The 18,253-nt window shown below is 42.1% G+C and overlaps 1 protein-coding gene across 8 annotated transcripts in view; it reads right to left on the bottom strand.

Annotated features, from left to right (window-relative positions):
• The window catches only part of LOC143362553 (cytotoxic granule associated RNA binding protein TIA1), a 582,269-nt gene that overhangs the window by 118,606 nt on the left and 445,410 nt on the right, over positions 1–18,253 (bottom strand). For all 8 annotated transcript variants that reach the window (XM_076802821.1, XM_076802823.1, XM_076802820.1 and 5 more), the window contains one exon: positions 16,731–16,818. In XM_076802821.1, the coding sequence (XP_076658936.1) occupies positions 16,731–16,818 (88 nt within the window). The remainder of the gene's footprint in view (positions 1–16,730; positions 16,819–18,253) is intronic.

The raw sequence follows: 18,253 nt of genomic DNA, 5'->3' as shown, positions 1-18,253 counted from the left end.
TTAATAATTAGAGAGTAAAAATTGAAATTGATGTTTCCACTGTCAATTACGGTATTCGGTTGCAGGAATGGATTATCGGGGTCACCGATCGGGGGGGACCGGCACGGCGAAAAACGCGACTGTAATTTCGGCCATCTGACTGTGTTACGTGAATGGAAATCGAATTAAGAAGGCACAGAATGGAAGAACTAAAATCCTCGGGACAAGACTCGCGTGTAACATTGATTTCACCGAGTTCAACTTCTGGCAAACAAGATATTGAGCTTCAAAGCGGTGCTCGTACGTGGGCTGTTTTTGGATGTTTTCCGGTCCTATTTTCTTCTCTCTATCTCCGCGGAGCCGAGCAAGGAGTGGCTGGAGATCCTTAGCAAGGTTTACAAAGAGAATGTAAGATGCGGCCTCTTACCGGATTTTTCCGTCCCCGTCTTTCTTTTAGTACCCGGCAGTGTTTCTATCTTCTACCCCCCGTCGTCTCCTGCTACCAAGTCCCCCGGTCTGTCTCTGCACCCCTTCGCCCCCTGGTCGCTCGATATTTCAGACTCTAAGCATAATTTCAGTCCCGGCGGACTATACGCGCGCCGGGGGATTCTTCCGTGGTGACGGAGAGTAGCTGCCTCATTGAAATTTCATACTCGTTGACCTACCTACCAAACCCTACCTCAGACATACTCGGCCGGTTCACCCTCTACCCCCCGTCAAACAACCTGAAAACTTCCGACTGGAAGAGTCAAGCCATTACACGCCTTCCACTCATACTCCCTCCCGTCAATATTCTCTTTACCGACTCTTCGAAAACGTTTACAGAAAACCGATTTCATTATTATCGCCCCGCGCGCACCGTCCCTCTAACAATCGGAAAACATTTTCATTTATTTTACAGCTGTGCACCTTTTTCGAATTTTGTGCAGATCCTAGAGGGTTGAAAGCACAACATTTTTGCGTATTCTTTTGGACGAATGGAAGTGATGGAGAATTTACATTTTTATTATTAGACATTTCGTTGTAACAGGACTGTATACACAGTTTTTGTTCCAGCGGTACTACAAAATGGAATCCATACCAAGCATGTGACACTGGCGGCGAACATGTCGAATAAGAGATCCTATTTTCTTCGCGAACAGTTTCGTTCGATTCAAGTGAAATGGAACATTGCCCTTTTTGTATTCAGAATCGAATCGTTGAGTATTCTTCTGTATTGAATTCCGTGACCGTGGTGGTACGCTGCCGTAATATATTAACTTTGTGTTGCAAAATGCAGTCATCCTTTGTGTTAGAATGATGCAGGATTTTCTTTCGCAGAGGATTGTATACCTTAACTTGCTTAACGTTAGATCGAAAGTTAAATGAAGTTGTCAGAACATTTCCAAGGATAATATAAAGAAACCTATACTAACAAGGTACAATGCAAATTTTTATATATTCGTGTCTGCAGACATCGCTCGGTTAGAGATTACCCGGTTAAAAATTTTGTTGCAATTCTGATACTTCTCAATATCTCCGTATGCCCCGTTCTCTCGACGACCTGAGCACTTACCCCTTAACACTCGAGCGGTGACTCTGAAGCACCGCTAGAAATTGTTGTGGCAATATTTCAAGGAAATTACAAAATTTCTATTCAATAGATGACTAAACATTTAAATATTACACGTGGAAATCGAATCAGTTTCGTACGAATGAAATGAGAATATTCCAAGACGGAAGAAAAATTTCGTTTTAGAATGAAAATAGCGGCGAGTGCAAAGGGTTAATTTGCTTGTTGGTTAATCCGGGCAGCAAACAAGCTCGTCGCTCGCCGAGCCATCGTCCCGCACTGATGAACCGTATGCATTAAGGGATCGCGATCGCGGCAGCCGACTCCGCGGCGAGACAATTACAAGTGCGGCGGCCGGGTCCGTTAGAAGCGGTTATAACTATGTCGCCGGTCGGTTGGACCGAATTCTCTTTGACTATTTGTTGAGGAACGAAACGATGGTCGTGGCCTGAGGAGGGTTCCCCGGTGGCAAGACGACCGGGACGGGGAGGAAGAGAGAGAGGGAGAGAGAAGACGAGGAAGAGAAAGAGGAAGAGGGGATCGAAGGGAGGGGGTGGAGCGTGAACAGAAGAGATGGTCGGAGGGGTGAGGCTAAGTTTACGGGGTCAGTTTGTCGAGAGGTGGCCGAGGAGGGCAAAGAGGCGGAAGCAAAGAGCAACGGGGCGGTCGGTCGTAGCCGAACTCGGGCAGCAACGACGAGAGGGTGGCAGTGTGGTGATGCAGGGAGCTGGAAGGCAGGAGAGGTAAGATTTAAACCCTGACAACGTCTCAAGTCCGAGTGCGCCGCCGCTCGTTCGCTAGATTCGGGCGACCGGCTACTATTACTACTATAACCCGGGCCAACCGGGATCCCGGGGGTGAGCGGGGGTAGATTCCCCGGGACGCGTTCAGATCGGCCCGAAAGACTCCGCGAGCTATCCAGGATTTTAAGTGTCTACCGGCGAGCCACGTTATTCGGCGACTTCCTCGAATCGTTTCACCGGGTACCACAACCGCGTTTCCATCATCAACCGAGCACACGGGGACTTGATTGCGATAAGAAATTACTATTTCTACGTCTACCTTTTGTTTCTCCGTCGTCGAGTGGCGGGAAGAATGAGAGACACAGATACAGTTTGCCACAATTGTCGTGTTGTTAAACAGTATCACGGTGCAGCATTCTTTTCGGACAGGTCTTGTGGAAGAAAAGTTTGGAAATACCAGTAAATGGTTATCTGGCAAACATCAGCTATTAAATCTCTAACAAGCTGTCCCCGTACGTGAAACAGCAGAAACAAACAGAACTTAAGAGGAACTTGAACAAACTGCAACACGTACATACGTCGGCGAACAAACAATAGAAGCTTGTTCTACTCATCTGAAGGATGAGAAAAGGTCGTATAAACATGAATCCGGGAACGTTCGCTTTCCGAGGTATAAACACTGTTTGTTTACGGGGACCTCCGGAGATTCTCGTTTACCATCCCGCTATTTCTACAGCGTCTTCCAAAATCATACCGCTTCGTGTTACTACACGAATTTCGACAGATTCGATGCTTCGCGTCATCCACATTGTGCAGATTTTCCAATTATGAACGTGACACAAAACGGATAAAGTTAACCACGTAAATATACAAATTCGAAGGATTATCGGAAGACCGTGATACAGAGGCGACAAAAATCACCAATGCGAAATACCACGATAGCTCATTTCCGTCTGCTTTTCCGCAAAGTCTACGAACAAGTCACGAGCCCTTCAAAGGGGAAGTACAAACTGCGCGGTAGAATGCGACTGGATGATTCTTGAAACTTTTTGCAGAACATCCATGTACACGTTCGAGTACATAGAGGATCGAGGATTCCCCGGCAACTGGAACTGATCTATAGATTTCAACCGCTGTAGCGAGAACTCTAGACTTTAGATTCACTTCGCAGACCGTGGCAGGAAGTCGCAAACCACTTAGAGAAGTAGCAGACGCTCTAAGAGCGGGATAGCGAATGAAGACGGGGAGGGGAGGGGGGGGGGGATAGGTTCTGGTAACGGAAGGAGTGATAATCTTAAGGGGATATAAATCAAGCGACCGCACATTCGCAACGCTCCTGAGTATACAGATTTGTGTGGATCCGAGCGGGCCTGTATTTACTCGCGTAAACGCCGCCCCTGGTGTCTGTCGGTAATCTTGCAAAATGCTGATTGCTTTCGAGCCCGTTCTTTCGTTTCATTGTGCGGGAACAACGTCGAACGCATTCGCAAATTCTTCAATTGTCTCTGAAAGACGATATCCACCCCCCTTGAATTTTTCAATTTTGTTACACGTTTCTTTTGTGCCAGGTTGAAAAGATTTTTACGTCACGTGCAAATTTCTAATGGTCCTATTCCATTTTTATCACGAAGAATCTATTTATTTTCCTTCGTTTTGATTGCCACACACTGAAGAATATTTTGTGATATTTCAGTCTCTATTCTAAACAGATTGTAAATTACCATTTTTATCGACGATGTTATAAGGATTAGACTAAGGGAAAAATTGTCCCTATTAATTTGAATGCTTTGTGGTAAAACTCCTGCTTTCTAAAATTGACGCAGAATATTCTTATTCCCTATAAATTTACGTTTAGCATTTTGGTGGAACAGTTTGTTCTTATTCTGGTTGTTGAAGCCTTCTTTTCCAAAGGAGAAAACCGTGCGCGTTCCCGGGGGGGTTCGTAAAATAGAATAAAATGTGTCGATAAGTAAATAGCAGTCTCTCAGGCAGGAGAAATACCAAAATGCCTGGAGATAGCCAATAAGAGGATAAGTAAACACGCAGCCCAGCAAAAGATCAGTAACTAATAATTCTCTTCCAGCCTTGAAACTCGATATCCGGCGAGATAAGCTATTTCGTCGGATTTTGCTTTGATCCTACGTCCACTTTAGGGTTCGCTTCTAGCAGAGGAGCTGGCATGTGTACCGGCGAACGAAAAAACCCGACTTCGACGAACTTCAAGGGAAATTGTAGGAAATTTAGGGACCGACTGGAATTTAGAGCGTGCACGCTCTTCTGTTAACCGTTGGCTCCGTCGACCATAAACAATTTGCATATTTGTCATTAATATGCATATCTACTCTGCCGGTATTAAAAATAAAGTAAAAGCCAACTATTCTACGTATTATACCATTCGAACCCTCCCCCTCTGATTAATCATGGCTTCTCTCTCTCTCTCTCTCTGCGATTGTGTAATTTAAATTTTTGATTAATGTTTAATCGCACGTGATTGCGTAATTTGCAATCGTGTAACAGCGAGACAACCGAAGCAAATGTCAAATGGCTGCTCCTCGTACTGGAAGTGCATATAATTCTACGTTACGATTAAATTCTCGTGGAAATTAAACTATGTTTGATCAAACTCGTTCTATATAATTTATCTCTCTGTGGACTGAAGAGAGATTTCTTATTAATTTTTGGTAGATATAGTTCAATTACGAGTTAAATAGCTTGTTCCTGACGTTTTCAAAATTTCACCTGCACATGCCCAAGGAAGAACATCTGTGCATTTATATTGTTTTTCTCGTGTCTCTTGCAGTTTATAAAAAAAAGTTGCGGTATCGTCGAACGGGCAGATAGTGTGCGACCAAGTCGAAAATGATTAGCAAAACCATTATCAACGAGCAACACACAGAATCAATATCTCCTCGGCATCCCGGTTCGCTCTACCAGCAATTTCCGACAATCAATAAACCCGGCAGAACAGTTTTATTTACAGTGTCGGGTGTAACGCGGCGTTTCAACTATAAAAATCTTGCTCGGTGTGCTTTTCCTGTTCGCAGTGACGGCTCCCGGCGTGGCTCAATAAAAGTGCGAAAGTAAGTCCGATCGGCGCGGACTTTTCAGATGGAATCAAGAAAGTTCAAGTTGTATCGGTGCAATTAAAAAGCTCCGAGGATACGAAACTCCTGTGCAGAGTGAGAGAGAGTGAGAGAGAGAGAGAGAGAGAGAGAGAGAGGGCGAGGGTGGTGCTCATCAATTGCACGACAGGATTAAAGAGAGATCGAGAAAGAAGAAAAAGAAAAACGCTGCTGGGGTCGTCGGTGAAAGCTAAATTATTATGTCCGGACATTACAATTGAACCAGTCTATTCGTTGGCTCTATCTAGCCGATAACACGCAAAAGTTGTACGTACTTTTACGGATAAAGATCTCGAGCAGAAGTACGGTCGTTTGCAAACTAATAGAGCCGTCGCTTTCCCTAAAGGTGTCGAAACTTTCGGAGGCTGTCAACTTTTCCAACCACCCTTGCTTCTTCGTTCCCGACACCCCCTTCTTCCTCGCCCGACCCCCTTTTACACGCCCTTTTGGACCTCTCTCATCCCCCTCCCCCTGCCCACCAGCCCCGTCATCGTTGCGACGATCCGCGAAGTGAAGCAGTCGCATTTTTTTATCTCCAACGTTGCGCCAACACTTCGCCGCTCCTTCATGCCCGCGCGAGAAATAGGGGATGTAATCGAAACGATTTTAGGGACATCCCCCACCACCGGAAATATTACCTGCATCGTCGCCGCTATTTTTTCCGCGCCGCGAAATCACTCGAAAGCTGTCGACGAATCCGGTTATTATTTTATAACGACGGACTCTTCCCATTTCGAAACGTCAAATATCGCAGGATTTTTTCGAAGTGATATACGGCAATTTAAAGTGTGCGATTCGTTCATCGGGGGCAATAGGAGTGTATTTTAAAAAATTTATATCGCTCTTTTTTAAGCTTTTTCTGGAGGTTTTTTTTACCGCTGTTGATCAGGAACCGGGGCAACTTCATTTGCTTGTGGAAACGTTGAATTTTTAAATTTCAGACAATTTTTAAAATCGCTAGCTTGTCATTCTTTGTATCACTTCTCCATGTTTTTATACGATTGCTGATTTACAAATTTGTATCGTAGAACTGCAATACTGCGAGTATGAAAGGTTCAGAAATAATTCTGCCTTTTTCGGTGATCTCGTTTTGGAATATTTTTTGTGCAATGTACTGATTGATTTTTGTTTCTTTTCAGAATTTTGTGGAACCTTTTGGCTGGTGAGTATTAAATTTATTTGGAAAATGGTAATCTGAGGAAACCATTTCGATGTCGATATTAATGCTCGAGCAATAAGAATTTATACACAGAAAACTTAATAATGGTCAAATTAATCAAATTAATGGTTACATAGAATGAATTTTTTACATATATGATCCATTTGTTCTCGTCAAGGGTTAAACCAACAAAACATCATGGTTGTGTCTCGATAACAGATAGTAATCATTGGCTTCAACAATTTACAATAATCTCTGCTCCATTTTAATTAGAGTCGGATAAGATATAATAATTAGTAGGTCCTACTAATGATTAGTAGGTCCGACAAATTAAAATAATCACCTCTCCATTTTAATTAGACTCAGATTACACTGTAATATTCTGTCAGCTGATATAGAAAAAAATGTCAGCCAGAATTCTCATTCACCTCAAGCATCGATAATCGAGAATCACAGAGTAAGTAAAAATTCAAATTTAACATCACAAAAATCAAAGGAAAATCGAAAAATTCACTTCTGCGGTGACAGTACCCGAAATTTGCTTACGATCCGTGAAGTGTAACAACAATTTTCATTTTATTAAATAAATTGCCCCGTTAAAAAGGAACCCGATTGCAAAAATTAAGTAAAAACACTACCAACGTGAATAGGTCTCGGCGATTTGAAATCTGCGAATTCGAAATCGGTGCATCCACGCATCGACGCACAAGGATCGAATAGCGAACGTTGTAGCGCGTTTCCAAAATTTTTTGTTTTCGGAAAAACCTTCCGAAACGAGTGTAACAACGTAATTATCGAGCCGTTAAAAAACGAAAGCAATTTATTCCATTCAATTTCTATTTGTTACGTAGAATCACTCCCCGGACGGTCCGGGCAAAATTTAGCGAGCACACCGTACATAAAAATGCACGCCAATGCTCGCCTAACCGGCGGACGGTGTATGCGTGAAACATGCACGCATACATTTGTCAGTGGTACCTCGGGGAAACTCGCGTATATGCGTCTGGCAGCGGTCTCCGCATGAAAACGGCTCCCCGGAGAGTGGCTATATTAAAATTCCTGAAACTTTTTAATCTTTCCAGTGCAGTTAAATATTAATAGCAAAATCTCGGATAGGACCATGTGCGCCGGGGTTGGCCGAGGAACGTGTCGGCCGTTGTATAATATTTTCATTGGACATCACGATATCCGCCGAACAATTTCTCTTTCCGCAATCTTTTTGCACCCTGTTTCCTTAACGCGTCTCCTTCTGCACGCCATTTTGCCATTTGCTACCTACGACAAAAACGTGAAGAAGAATTAGAAGAATTTTTATTCGATCACCGTGTACCTTGCAATCGATAAAGGAAATTTTTCTATCGTACAAAGATCCAGGTCCAACGATAAAACAACCGACCCACGGCTGTGCCACGTTATTTATTATTTATATTATTATTTATCGGGCAGATAAGAGCACCCGACGCGACCGGTCTGTCACGCCGCCTGAACGTGTTAATAGCTGAAGAGTAAACTCGTCGACGAGTAGCGAATAAAGTAGCCGGCTCTTCAACTACCCGACCCGCTTCGCTTGCTTACCGGCGCGCGTTTACTACCCCTATTGATTACATTGAACGTGTTTAATAGCCGCGAGTTATTTCGTCGGCGAGTTCCAAGCGAACTACCTGCAATGCACGCGCCGGTATATGCACCACTCACACCGTTCAATGCCAATTGAAACATTTTTTCTTTACGTACACAGTCGACTCGAGCACCGTCGAGTACACTACGAGAATACCTTCAAGCCTAACGTACACTGCACCACCCTTAATTCCGGGGAAAGTAACATTCATCTGTTCAATCGATTTATATATCAAACGTGAACATTTGTACAAAAGAAATTTGATTTTAAAGAATTTATCGCTAGACGGATTTTCTGCACTTGCGACAAAAATTAATAAGTCAAGGGTGAAATAGGAAAAATTTTAGAACCATTTCAGAACAGTATTATTCCCAGGTTATTGAAATGTTCGAGAGATGTAACTTATAGGATGGAAAATTTTGATTTTGCAGGAAGACTCGCAGTCCATTGATCACATTTTGATTATGGAAAGTCGCCGAATTTTCAAGGGTCGATTTCACCCCCTTCAAGTGAATTTGGGCTGCAAGAAAAATCACGTGACCCACGTATGCACTGCATATTCCCAAAATTTCATAATTTTTTGAGTTTCCGGGTACGGGATTGGGTCTGATTGGAATGAAATAAATACGTAGATAATTCTCGTTTGCAGAGGGTTAAGATGTAGGCACAAGGTAGGCCCTCATTGTGGGTCGCAATCCATGAAACGTGATTTTTCAGCGAAGTGCTCCCAAAGAATGAGAGAAAGGGAACCTGCGAGGGCAGGAGAATAGGCGAGCGAGAGCCGGTTTTGGGATTTGTCTGGGCGGTGGTAGTGGTAACCATAGGGTACGGTTACACGTATTAGTTGCAGCGCGTAATGGTGAAGAGTGGTTAAGGGTGAAGGGCGAGAGAGGAGCGAGCGTGGAGATTACTTAGTCGCCATTTAAACCTGAAAGCGAGCTTTGGTTCTCCGGCTGAGATCAAGCTGCGATATTAACGGCCTAACGTTGTACCGGATCCTCCAAAATACATGGCCCGGCAGGAAGTATCGAGCTCACGTTCGGAGTCGCTTCTATGGCCTTCTACTCGCGCGCCTAATGGCCGTACGTGTTAATTGAAACACGGTTTAATTGCACGCCTTCGCCGTAACTTTACCTGTTAAGCATTCGTACCGTGAGTTACGATCGTTTTACGATTGGCTGCACAAAATCTTTTTTACGGTGCCGGTTTCCGCGCCCGGCTTGATGGCCAATGAAAACTTTGCCGATTTGCCCATTTGTTTAACCGGCCCGACTCGGACATCTTCGAACAGCAATCGTCGCGACGCTCTTCGAATTGTGTCCGACGAACATTGAATTTTAACGAATGTCTTTCCAGAGAGTTTTGTTCGAGCAAATGTGAAATTTCGAACTATTAGCACACTCTTTTCATTCGAAAATTGAAGAAAATTTGCTACAGTGGAACCAAAATTGAAGAAAACTGAGAATTCTATTGATTCGAGAAAAACGCTTACCATGTAAATATTGGAGTACAAAGCTTTGTTTGTTGCAAAGTTTTAATAGAGAAGTACAAGAGCGGCAGCTCAAAATGGTGCTCAAAGTAGATGGAACGTTGCAAGATAGGCGTAACTACGATAAACGATGGTCCCACGAACGCGGGGAATAGTGATCGTACAGGCAATACGGCAATACTGAATATATCAATACCGAGCACTACGGTCGGGTAATGTCTTTTTAAACGCCTCTTCGAATTTATTGCTTCAACTTAACGCAAGAGGAAAAACTAGAAATATTTATCGCGAAAGTTTCGCGTCTAATGCGCGCCGGCATTATTCGCGCACAAACGAATGCGCGGTAGAGACAGAGGTGTGTTGACCCGTGCATAAAACAGAGAAAGAGGAAGAGAGGAATATTAACGCGTAACTTTTGTGCAATCCCGGAGCCAGCTGTGTGAATGAACACTGTTCCGTGGGCGACCTTATTGGGCGAAACTGGTGTGTCTACGAAAGAACCGAAACCATCAGGCCGCGTGTCGTATATCATCCGATATCAGCGGACGTATCGAAACACTATGCAAGCGAAGCTGAAACTTACCGTCGCGAAAGTAAAAGACAAATGTCTTCACAAATCATTCGCTAATTTCTGCGAGCCGGAGATTTCGACCTCGACACTTTCCGCCATTATTTCTACAGATTTCAAAATTGCCGCAACTATTAGGTGTCGCAGTGAATTCATATTTTTCAACCTTTTCTACTTTTTTAACACGTTCGTCGCCGCGTCGACCATATGTGTGGGTCACGGAATTATTTGTGCAGGTTTTAAAATGAATTTTTGCGTTGATATATTCATTGTACTAAACTTGATTAGGATCTGTAACACGCAAGAAAGTTGGAGAATTACTCAGTATCATACATTTAATTTTTTGCAATTTTTATTTCATTCAATAACTTACTTTGATTATATGGAATTTTTGGGGTTTCTAGTTGGGCGTTCAAAGTGTTAAATTGTCTTGAGGAGGGCTGGAATCGTAGGGGGTAAAAAATCTGTGATTCCATTTCAAAAAAACTCAGTTCACCTTAAAAAATCACGTAATGGGAAACCAGATAACTTTTGTCAGAAACGTTTCTTCCTCCACCCCGTATTAAAAATACCAGCGTTTTACTGTAACAAATAATTTTGAAAGGTTTCCGCTGCTAAGAACTCGTTAGACACTCGAGGTTTCGCAGGGAGAAGAAACTTCTATAGAAAACAATCATCAAACCAATATGGATGTGTGGCATTCGGTTGCGGAGAATGGCTGCAAAATCAAACATCGCAAGAATGGAGCTCGTTCAAGCAATTTGTCTCGGACAAATAGTAAATGCCCTTTGCTGCGCCCGGAATGAGGACATCATCAAGGACCTAAAAATAGAGGACCGATGGAAGGAGCCGATTCAAGAGGAAATAAATCGTGTTACTAAAAAACACACAGAAAGAATCGATGCTCATAGTAATCCAATAACTCTGGCCTGCTTCAAACCGATCCCAAAGAAGATTAAAAAGACAATATCTCTATATCCCGTAAAGCGGGCAACTATGCGCGAAAATAAGCGCTTTTCTCGCCGGTTGTAACACGGACTAAGCAATACTTACGACTTACAACTTTATTTATTCGTGCAGCTCTTTCCTAGCTGAACAAATTTTTATTTCTGTTCTAACTTGGCGTTAGTCGCAACTAACTCAAAAATCACTTTTACGAGACTTCGGGACATTGTACAATATTTTTGGGAATGCAATTAACTGGAAGAGTTCTGCCTAGCTGATAGTGGTAAATATTTTTAAGCTAAATGAGGAGAACACGTTTCCCGCATCGACTAATCCAAAATATGATCCGAAAATGTCAAGAAATAAAATAGCAATATTCTGTAAAATACTCACCCTGTATTCTGATAAAAAATCGTGGAAAATCTCAAGCTGAACAAATTTTTATATATTTCTGTTCTAACTTGGCGTTGGTCGCAACTAACTCAAAAATCACTTTTACGAGACTCCGGGACATTGTACAATATTTTTGGGAATGCAATTAACTGGAAGAGTTCTGCCTAGCTGATAGTGGTCAATATTTTTAAGCTAAATGAGGAGAACACATTTCCCGCATCGACTAATCCAAAATATGATCCGAAAACGTCAAGAAATAAAATAGCAATATTCTGTAAAATACTCACCCTGTATTCTGATAAAAAATCGTGGAAAATCTCAGAGAGAGAGAGGTGCACTTCTACCGTGTTCCACAAGCCGCAACAAATCAATCACCGTCGAAGCCTCGGTGCTCTTAGCATCGACCCTTAAAATCTCGCGATTCTTCGAAAATTGCGTGTCGATATTTTTCTGGAATCGACTGCGGGGTGGCTCGGAGGGCATACAATTAACTGGAAGGGTTCGTTGTGCACGATGGTAAGAAAAGCGTTCGGTGCCACGGGGCCGGTCGACGAAGACTGTACAAGGGAAGCGGAGAAAAAGGAACTCGGTCTGCAAGGTGCATAGACAGAATGAGAGAAAGGAAGCACGAGAGGGGGGTGGGAAAGAGAGGGAGCGAGCAAGGAGGTTGGAGGCGAGGGCGGCGAACGCGGTCGTAGAACGAGGCGGGGGCTGGAAAACAAAATAAAAGAGGAAAACCGCTGGCAATTTTTCACTAGCTTTTTAAAGCGCGGCTTAGGTACACGTGAAGCGAGTTTGAATCGATTTTTCCGGGGGGTCCCATTTTTCTGCCGTCTCCTTGTGCCAAGCGATGCGAACTGTAGGTACTTCCAGCTGTTTTGCCGTCGAAACACGAATGTCACGGTAAGTTTGGATTTCGCGAATCGAAGTTTACGATCCCCGAATCTTGCCGGTGGATTTCCCCTGTCAAACAAAATGCCCTTCCCCCTCCCCTCCCAGGAGGGGGGAGGCCCAGGGATGCCCAGGGATTTCCTAGATTAAGAATGCTGGAAAACGTCGGTGGTCTTAACGAGCAATGCCTTCCTTCCTTCTTCTTCTCCTCTTCTTCTTCTTCTTCCTCCTTTATTTTTTAGATTCCTCCCTCTTCCCATGGCGTCCCTCCCTTTGACGGATATACGCGCACCGAAGTCGTATTCCGTGATCCGGATACACGTATCCGGTATACACGCGAGCATTATTCGAGATTAGTGTTTTTAATCCTCTTAAAGCTTCTCTTATTATGTTGTCGCTCTGTCGGATATGTATGATGCACGGGTAACGGCCAACATTTTACTTGGTCCGCGTAGATTAATTTTAGCGACCAGCACTCCGTAGCCGAAGGGTTGCACGAAGAAATTTTGCTACGTTTGATCACAATGCCGGCAACACCGGTTTTCGAAACTGCGGCGAGAAGAAAAATGCTAGACGGACAATTTTGAATGTTTTGTGACGGCCATTCCTTGAATAACTTTGAGATTTTTATATTTATAAAATGAGAACCTCTCTGATCAAACCGAATTTACCCAAAAAAGATGCCCTTAAGAATTTTAATGAATTAAAAATCATATGTGTATTTTTATAATTTTTGGATTTTCTGTCGTGTAAGCTATACCCGTCAGTTACAAATGCGCAAAATTCGGAAACCGACGCCATGTATTTGGTAATTAGAAAATTCGACGTATTTTGCCGGCGAACAATATTTCAACGTAGAAACGGCGAAATATTTCACGCGTTCAATAAATTGTGCGTTTCGGAGGGGAAAAAGTTATGAACGATACGGGGCTGTTATTTCAAAGTCAAAATATCAGGAATCGGTTAATAGTGCTGGCGATCCGAGCACGGAATCCCGTGTCGCGGTGAAATATGATATTTCATGGAAACGCGATAACAAAATACGCACTTCGGGCAAATGTGGCCTCGCGAATGAAAGCGTGATGAATACTTAAGCGTAGGCGCGTCTGCGTACGGCGGCAGCGGCGCGGAGAGAGAAAAATATAAATAAATAAATACATGACAACGGTCGCGATGATAAGTGAAACGCGCGCGTGACATCGAAGCCTATGCGAACCGTGCTTTGCTTCGAATATGGTAATTTCGGGCCCAGCCGTGTGCGAGAAGCCCGATTTTTGCGACGGTCAACGATTCGAGTCGCCCCGCTGTTCGTCCGGGCGCATAAACGAAGAACTTTTTTATTCCGGCCATTAAACGATAATGCATTTAAACCTCTATAGTCTTCCAATTTCATTGTTCCCGGGAAATTTTACAGAACTTCCGCAACGCGAACACGTTCTCCTTTCGATGAATTAATCCTTTCGCGAAATCGAGTTCGCGCCGTTAGGGACATCATAAAAGATAATGAAATCGTATCTTGATTTCACTCTAACGACCCATTAGAAAAACAACGGAACCCCGTTCCATTAGCATTACTCCGGTCTAACTTTCACGGTGAGACACCGACTTGACAAAAAAACCGCTGCTGTGCTGCCCTAACAATTTTTTTTTATTATGCGTTACATCGTCCGCGCAGCTTTTTCAAATCACGAGCACAAGAGAATAATTATTTTCCATAAAAGGTGGCGGCAGTGTAATTATTATCGCTCCAAAGTTCCCTTGCAAGCTGCGAAATATTTTATTCGTCATTGTTACGCGTGGATAATGTAATTTCACGTTAAACAATTTTCTAGATCACTTGGAAAATTCGATAATTTTCGTACGCGATTTTATTTCAGAGGAAACCATTTTTTTCAGTGATTTAATAATATCGTTCAACATTGTTCTGGTCTGATTTAATATTATAATGAAATATAATCATGCCTGATCATGAAATTGCGAATTTTATGCATCTGTCACACATTAAAATCCAGCAGAGAAAAATGTTGAAAAACATTTCATAAGATTTATATTGGAACACGACCAGACGTCGAATAAATCAATCTTTTTAATCAGTTCTAGAAGCCTGTGTAATTAGTTGCAGGAAAACGAAACGACGTAATTATGACAAGAATATTAACCATAATATTTTTAATGAAACTCGGTCCTTCTATGTTCATTTTTCAAAAACTCCAGGCTGGATTTATTCTGACATTTGGTACATGTTTGAGCACAGTTTTTATAAAGCTCTCTGAATTTTTGTAGCCGCATATTCGATGAATTATATATTAATTATAATGATGCTAATAAACGCGCCTCTGCCGTGCACTCTAACTCCTTGAACCATCGTGCCGGGTTCGTATGAATTCGACGCGATGGCAGAGTTTAAATTTCAGTAACTTTTTACGCCGCGTAAAGTTTAAAATAAATTTACACCACTACTTTTTACGCGGCGCAGGACGGCAATAATACGAATTCGTTGCGAGCAGCGTTTTCCAATTGAAAATGAATTAGTTCCCGAAATTCGAGAAAATAAAATATGAATTTTCACTGTTTCCTTTTTGCGTTGAATATTCAAGAAATCGGAAGAGAATTGAATTTTCTCATCGACCAAATTGACTACGAACTTATTGGCACGATCCATCAAGACATAGTTCGTGCATAAATTCATGTGGTAATAATTTCAATTCTCCAACACGTTTCCCACTTAAAAACGTTATTTGTATAAATTCGTGATAGCGAAATCTGAATTTCGCTGTTCCGTTTTCGCGTTGAATATTCACGAAATCAGTAGAAAATTCAATTTTGGGTCCGACCGAATTATGGCCTTATTGGCATGATCCATCAAGATATCGTACTTGCATAAATTCATCTCGTGAGTATGATGACCGACTTCGAAAGCAATCGACGCTCAGAATATTATCGTTGTGCATCTATCGACCCGTAAGTGGAACGGAGAGCAAGGTATCTCCGGTTTGTAAGTTAGATGCATCATAGATCATGGAAAGATAAACATTATTATACTTCGCGTCGGTGCCCCGAGGAACGCCGAACGATGAGGCACTCGTAAAAGATTGCGACACGAGTGGGAGCCGGTTTCGAGTCGTTAAAAGTGCAATAAACCCCCTTAGAATCTGTGCGGTTAATAAAACAAAATATTCAGATACCTTCCCCAGGGTGATTCCTTCGAAACAGAACTAGGTCAATTTAGTATAGTTACTACTCGCCACTATTTTCCGCGGTAATTGAAAGCAATGAACACACACACACACACCACAGCAGTCCAAACGAAATTCCTCTCGGCCACAAAAAGTTCCCGCGATGATTTTATCTTAATTATCCTGCCCGTCTGTTTTTCTTATTTTCGCATAAAATTTAGTTTCAAAAATATCCACCTCTTCCCGCAAGTATTCCACGAAAAAATAAAAACGTGCAGATCGAACGTAACGCATTTTTTCCAATGAGAATTGTTATTGTATCGGCATTACGTTAAACTTCTGCAGTGCCGCAAATTTGCAATATTTTATCTCTGCAGTAGCATTTTCGTTGCAAATGTTCGAAAAGCCTTTCTTCAAAGTTCTGCGTTTCTAGTGAAGTTTAATATTCAAATAACAGCTCGTTAATGAGGCAAATATTTTTTTTGCCCCAAATGCAAACGGTATCTTTTGCATCGATGTAGTCAGAATGTCACACAGCAACATTTTCAGAACTTAAAACACGCGAGATCATGCCTGACTAACAAGGTAAATATTTTTGACCTGGATGGAGAGAGGATTTCAACGCAGTCAAAATATCGGACGAAAATTTAAAAAAATGGGAGGTCCTACGTCAGGGGTGGGCATTTTTGTATGAATCAAGATGAGACCATCCCCACCATAGCGCTCACTGTCGCTGATTGTAGAGGTTCGTGGGGGAAGCAGGCTTTTGAGGGGCCCCTACCTTGCATATTTTCTGCATTGATAAAGCCTAAAAGTTTAACTGAAAAATTCCCATATGTTATTCTTGATAATTTTTTTATTTCTGTTCGCAACGCGTCTTAAAGCTTGAGGAGTTTTAACCACGTTTTAATGAAGTCGCGGATAATGCGGCGAGGAAACAGGTTTGTCTGGCATGAAAGGCATCTTAGCCGCATGATTGGTTAACGTTGATGTGACGTGAAAGATAGCTGTTCACATAACATCGCTATATTATCACTCGTATACCACGAAGAGGACGGTAAGTCGTCTTTAATGAGCAAGATTAAGAGGACTTACGAGATTTCGCCGAAGGGAGCGAAGGCTTCCCTCAAGTTCTGCGTCTCGATCTCCGGGCTTAGATCTCCTACAAATATGTGGTAGTGTTCTGAAACAGACATAGGTAAAAAAACATTAAGAAACTTTCCTTGAATAAGCACGCATCAACTAAGCAGCTATGTTACCTTAAACTTATCATACGAAATTACCGAAAGATATTTTTACGGAGATCCCTGTGACAATTAGTCTGGAAGTAACGATTCCATTTAACTTGGACTTAGGTGCGTATAGCAGAGGATCGTCTGAAAATTATTGAGTTCAGATATCGAGAGAAGTTCCACGAGCCTCGTATATAATTAAAGCCTAACTCTTCGAGAGTTATAGATTTCCGGCAACGGGAGAGCCGAGCCATTTATTTCCATGCAAATATATAATGTGAAATCCCTGAAATTTTTCATTCATTTTGCTTAGAGCTTGCTTCAACACGTACTCTAAGTTCTGTCAGCTTATCGACAGGCCCCAAACTAAATTAAACTTTCCAAGTAAGTTTCAAGGAAAAGCTTAGCGACTTTCATTTAATTTTTCATTTCATTCGTCGGGGAATTGCGGACGGCCATTTTTAATAATCGTGCCGATGGAAAGTCCGGCGAAACCGCGAAAACTATCGAATTATTTTGACGTGCACGCACATAATATAGGAAACCCGAATCGTTCCCATTTCTTCGATCACTTCGGTTTCCATTGTTTTTAAGAATAGACAGAATGTTTACCGAAACTTGCGGATATAAGTTCAGTTAGCAGTTGGCAAACGCAAAATTGAATTTGGGCAATTATGCTGCCGGTGGTCCTGTTAAAATTGCAAAAGTAATTTAGCAAATCTAGTCCCGCAAATTAGCAAAACAAATATAGAGAATTTCATCTTCCAATATTTACAGAAAAAAGTCCCATCGAACTAAGCGGCGGTGGAAAATCTTGGTAAAAAATTCTATCGTTGAAAACGGTTATTAAATATTTACCGTATGGAACCACGGCGTTTGTAAAGCAAACGAGAGGCACGCAAAGCAATATTTAAGGTCGAAGTAAAAAATCACTTTTAAAACAGGTTTTCCGTTAATTAAAGACGATGCTCGTCGCGGAAAATCCGCGCCATTACCAAACAATATAATATTATCAATTAATTCTCGGGAGTTCCAGGAGAACATTTTGAATTTTTCTGATCTTCTACTCCGGATTATATAAATGTGTTTTTGATTTTCGCAATATATAATTTGATTAATGCAAAATAAAAATTGTCTGTGACATTTGCAAGAACCAGGAATGCTACTCTCGCAAATAATAGTAATGCTTGCACTCTTTCAAATTTCGTCCACCGATTCTTCCACGAGAGCATAAAATCTGCGGTTTACGGAGTGGTCATGGTAAATAATTGTTTTACAATCGCTTGGGAATGATTTAAAAAAATTTCTCCCGGCCGAACGCATTTGATAAATCCACCCGACTGTGCAATAATAAGCTCAACAAAGGAACGGATAAAACGATACAGC

Source organism: Halictus rubicundus, chromosome 17 (genome assembly GCF_050948215.1).
Source record: "Halictus rubicundus isolate RS-2024b chromosome 17, iyHalRubi1_principal, whole genome shotgun sequence".
Lineage (NCBI taxonomy): Eukaryota > Metazoa > Arthropoda > Insecta > Hymenoptera > Halictidae > Halictus > Halictus rubicundus.
The sequence above is the reverse complement of the archived record's forward strand: the minus strand, read 5'-3'. Positions and strand labels throughout refer to the sequence as shown.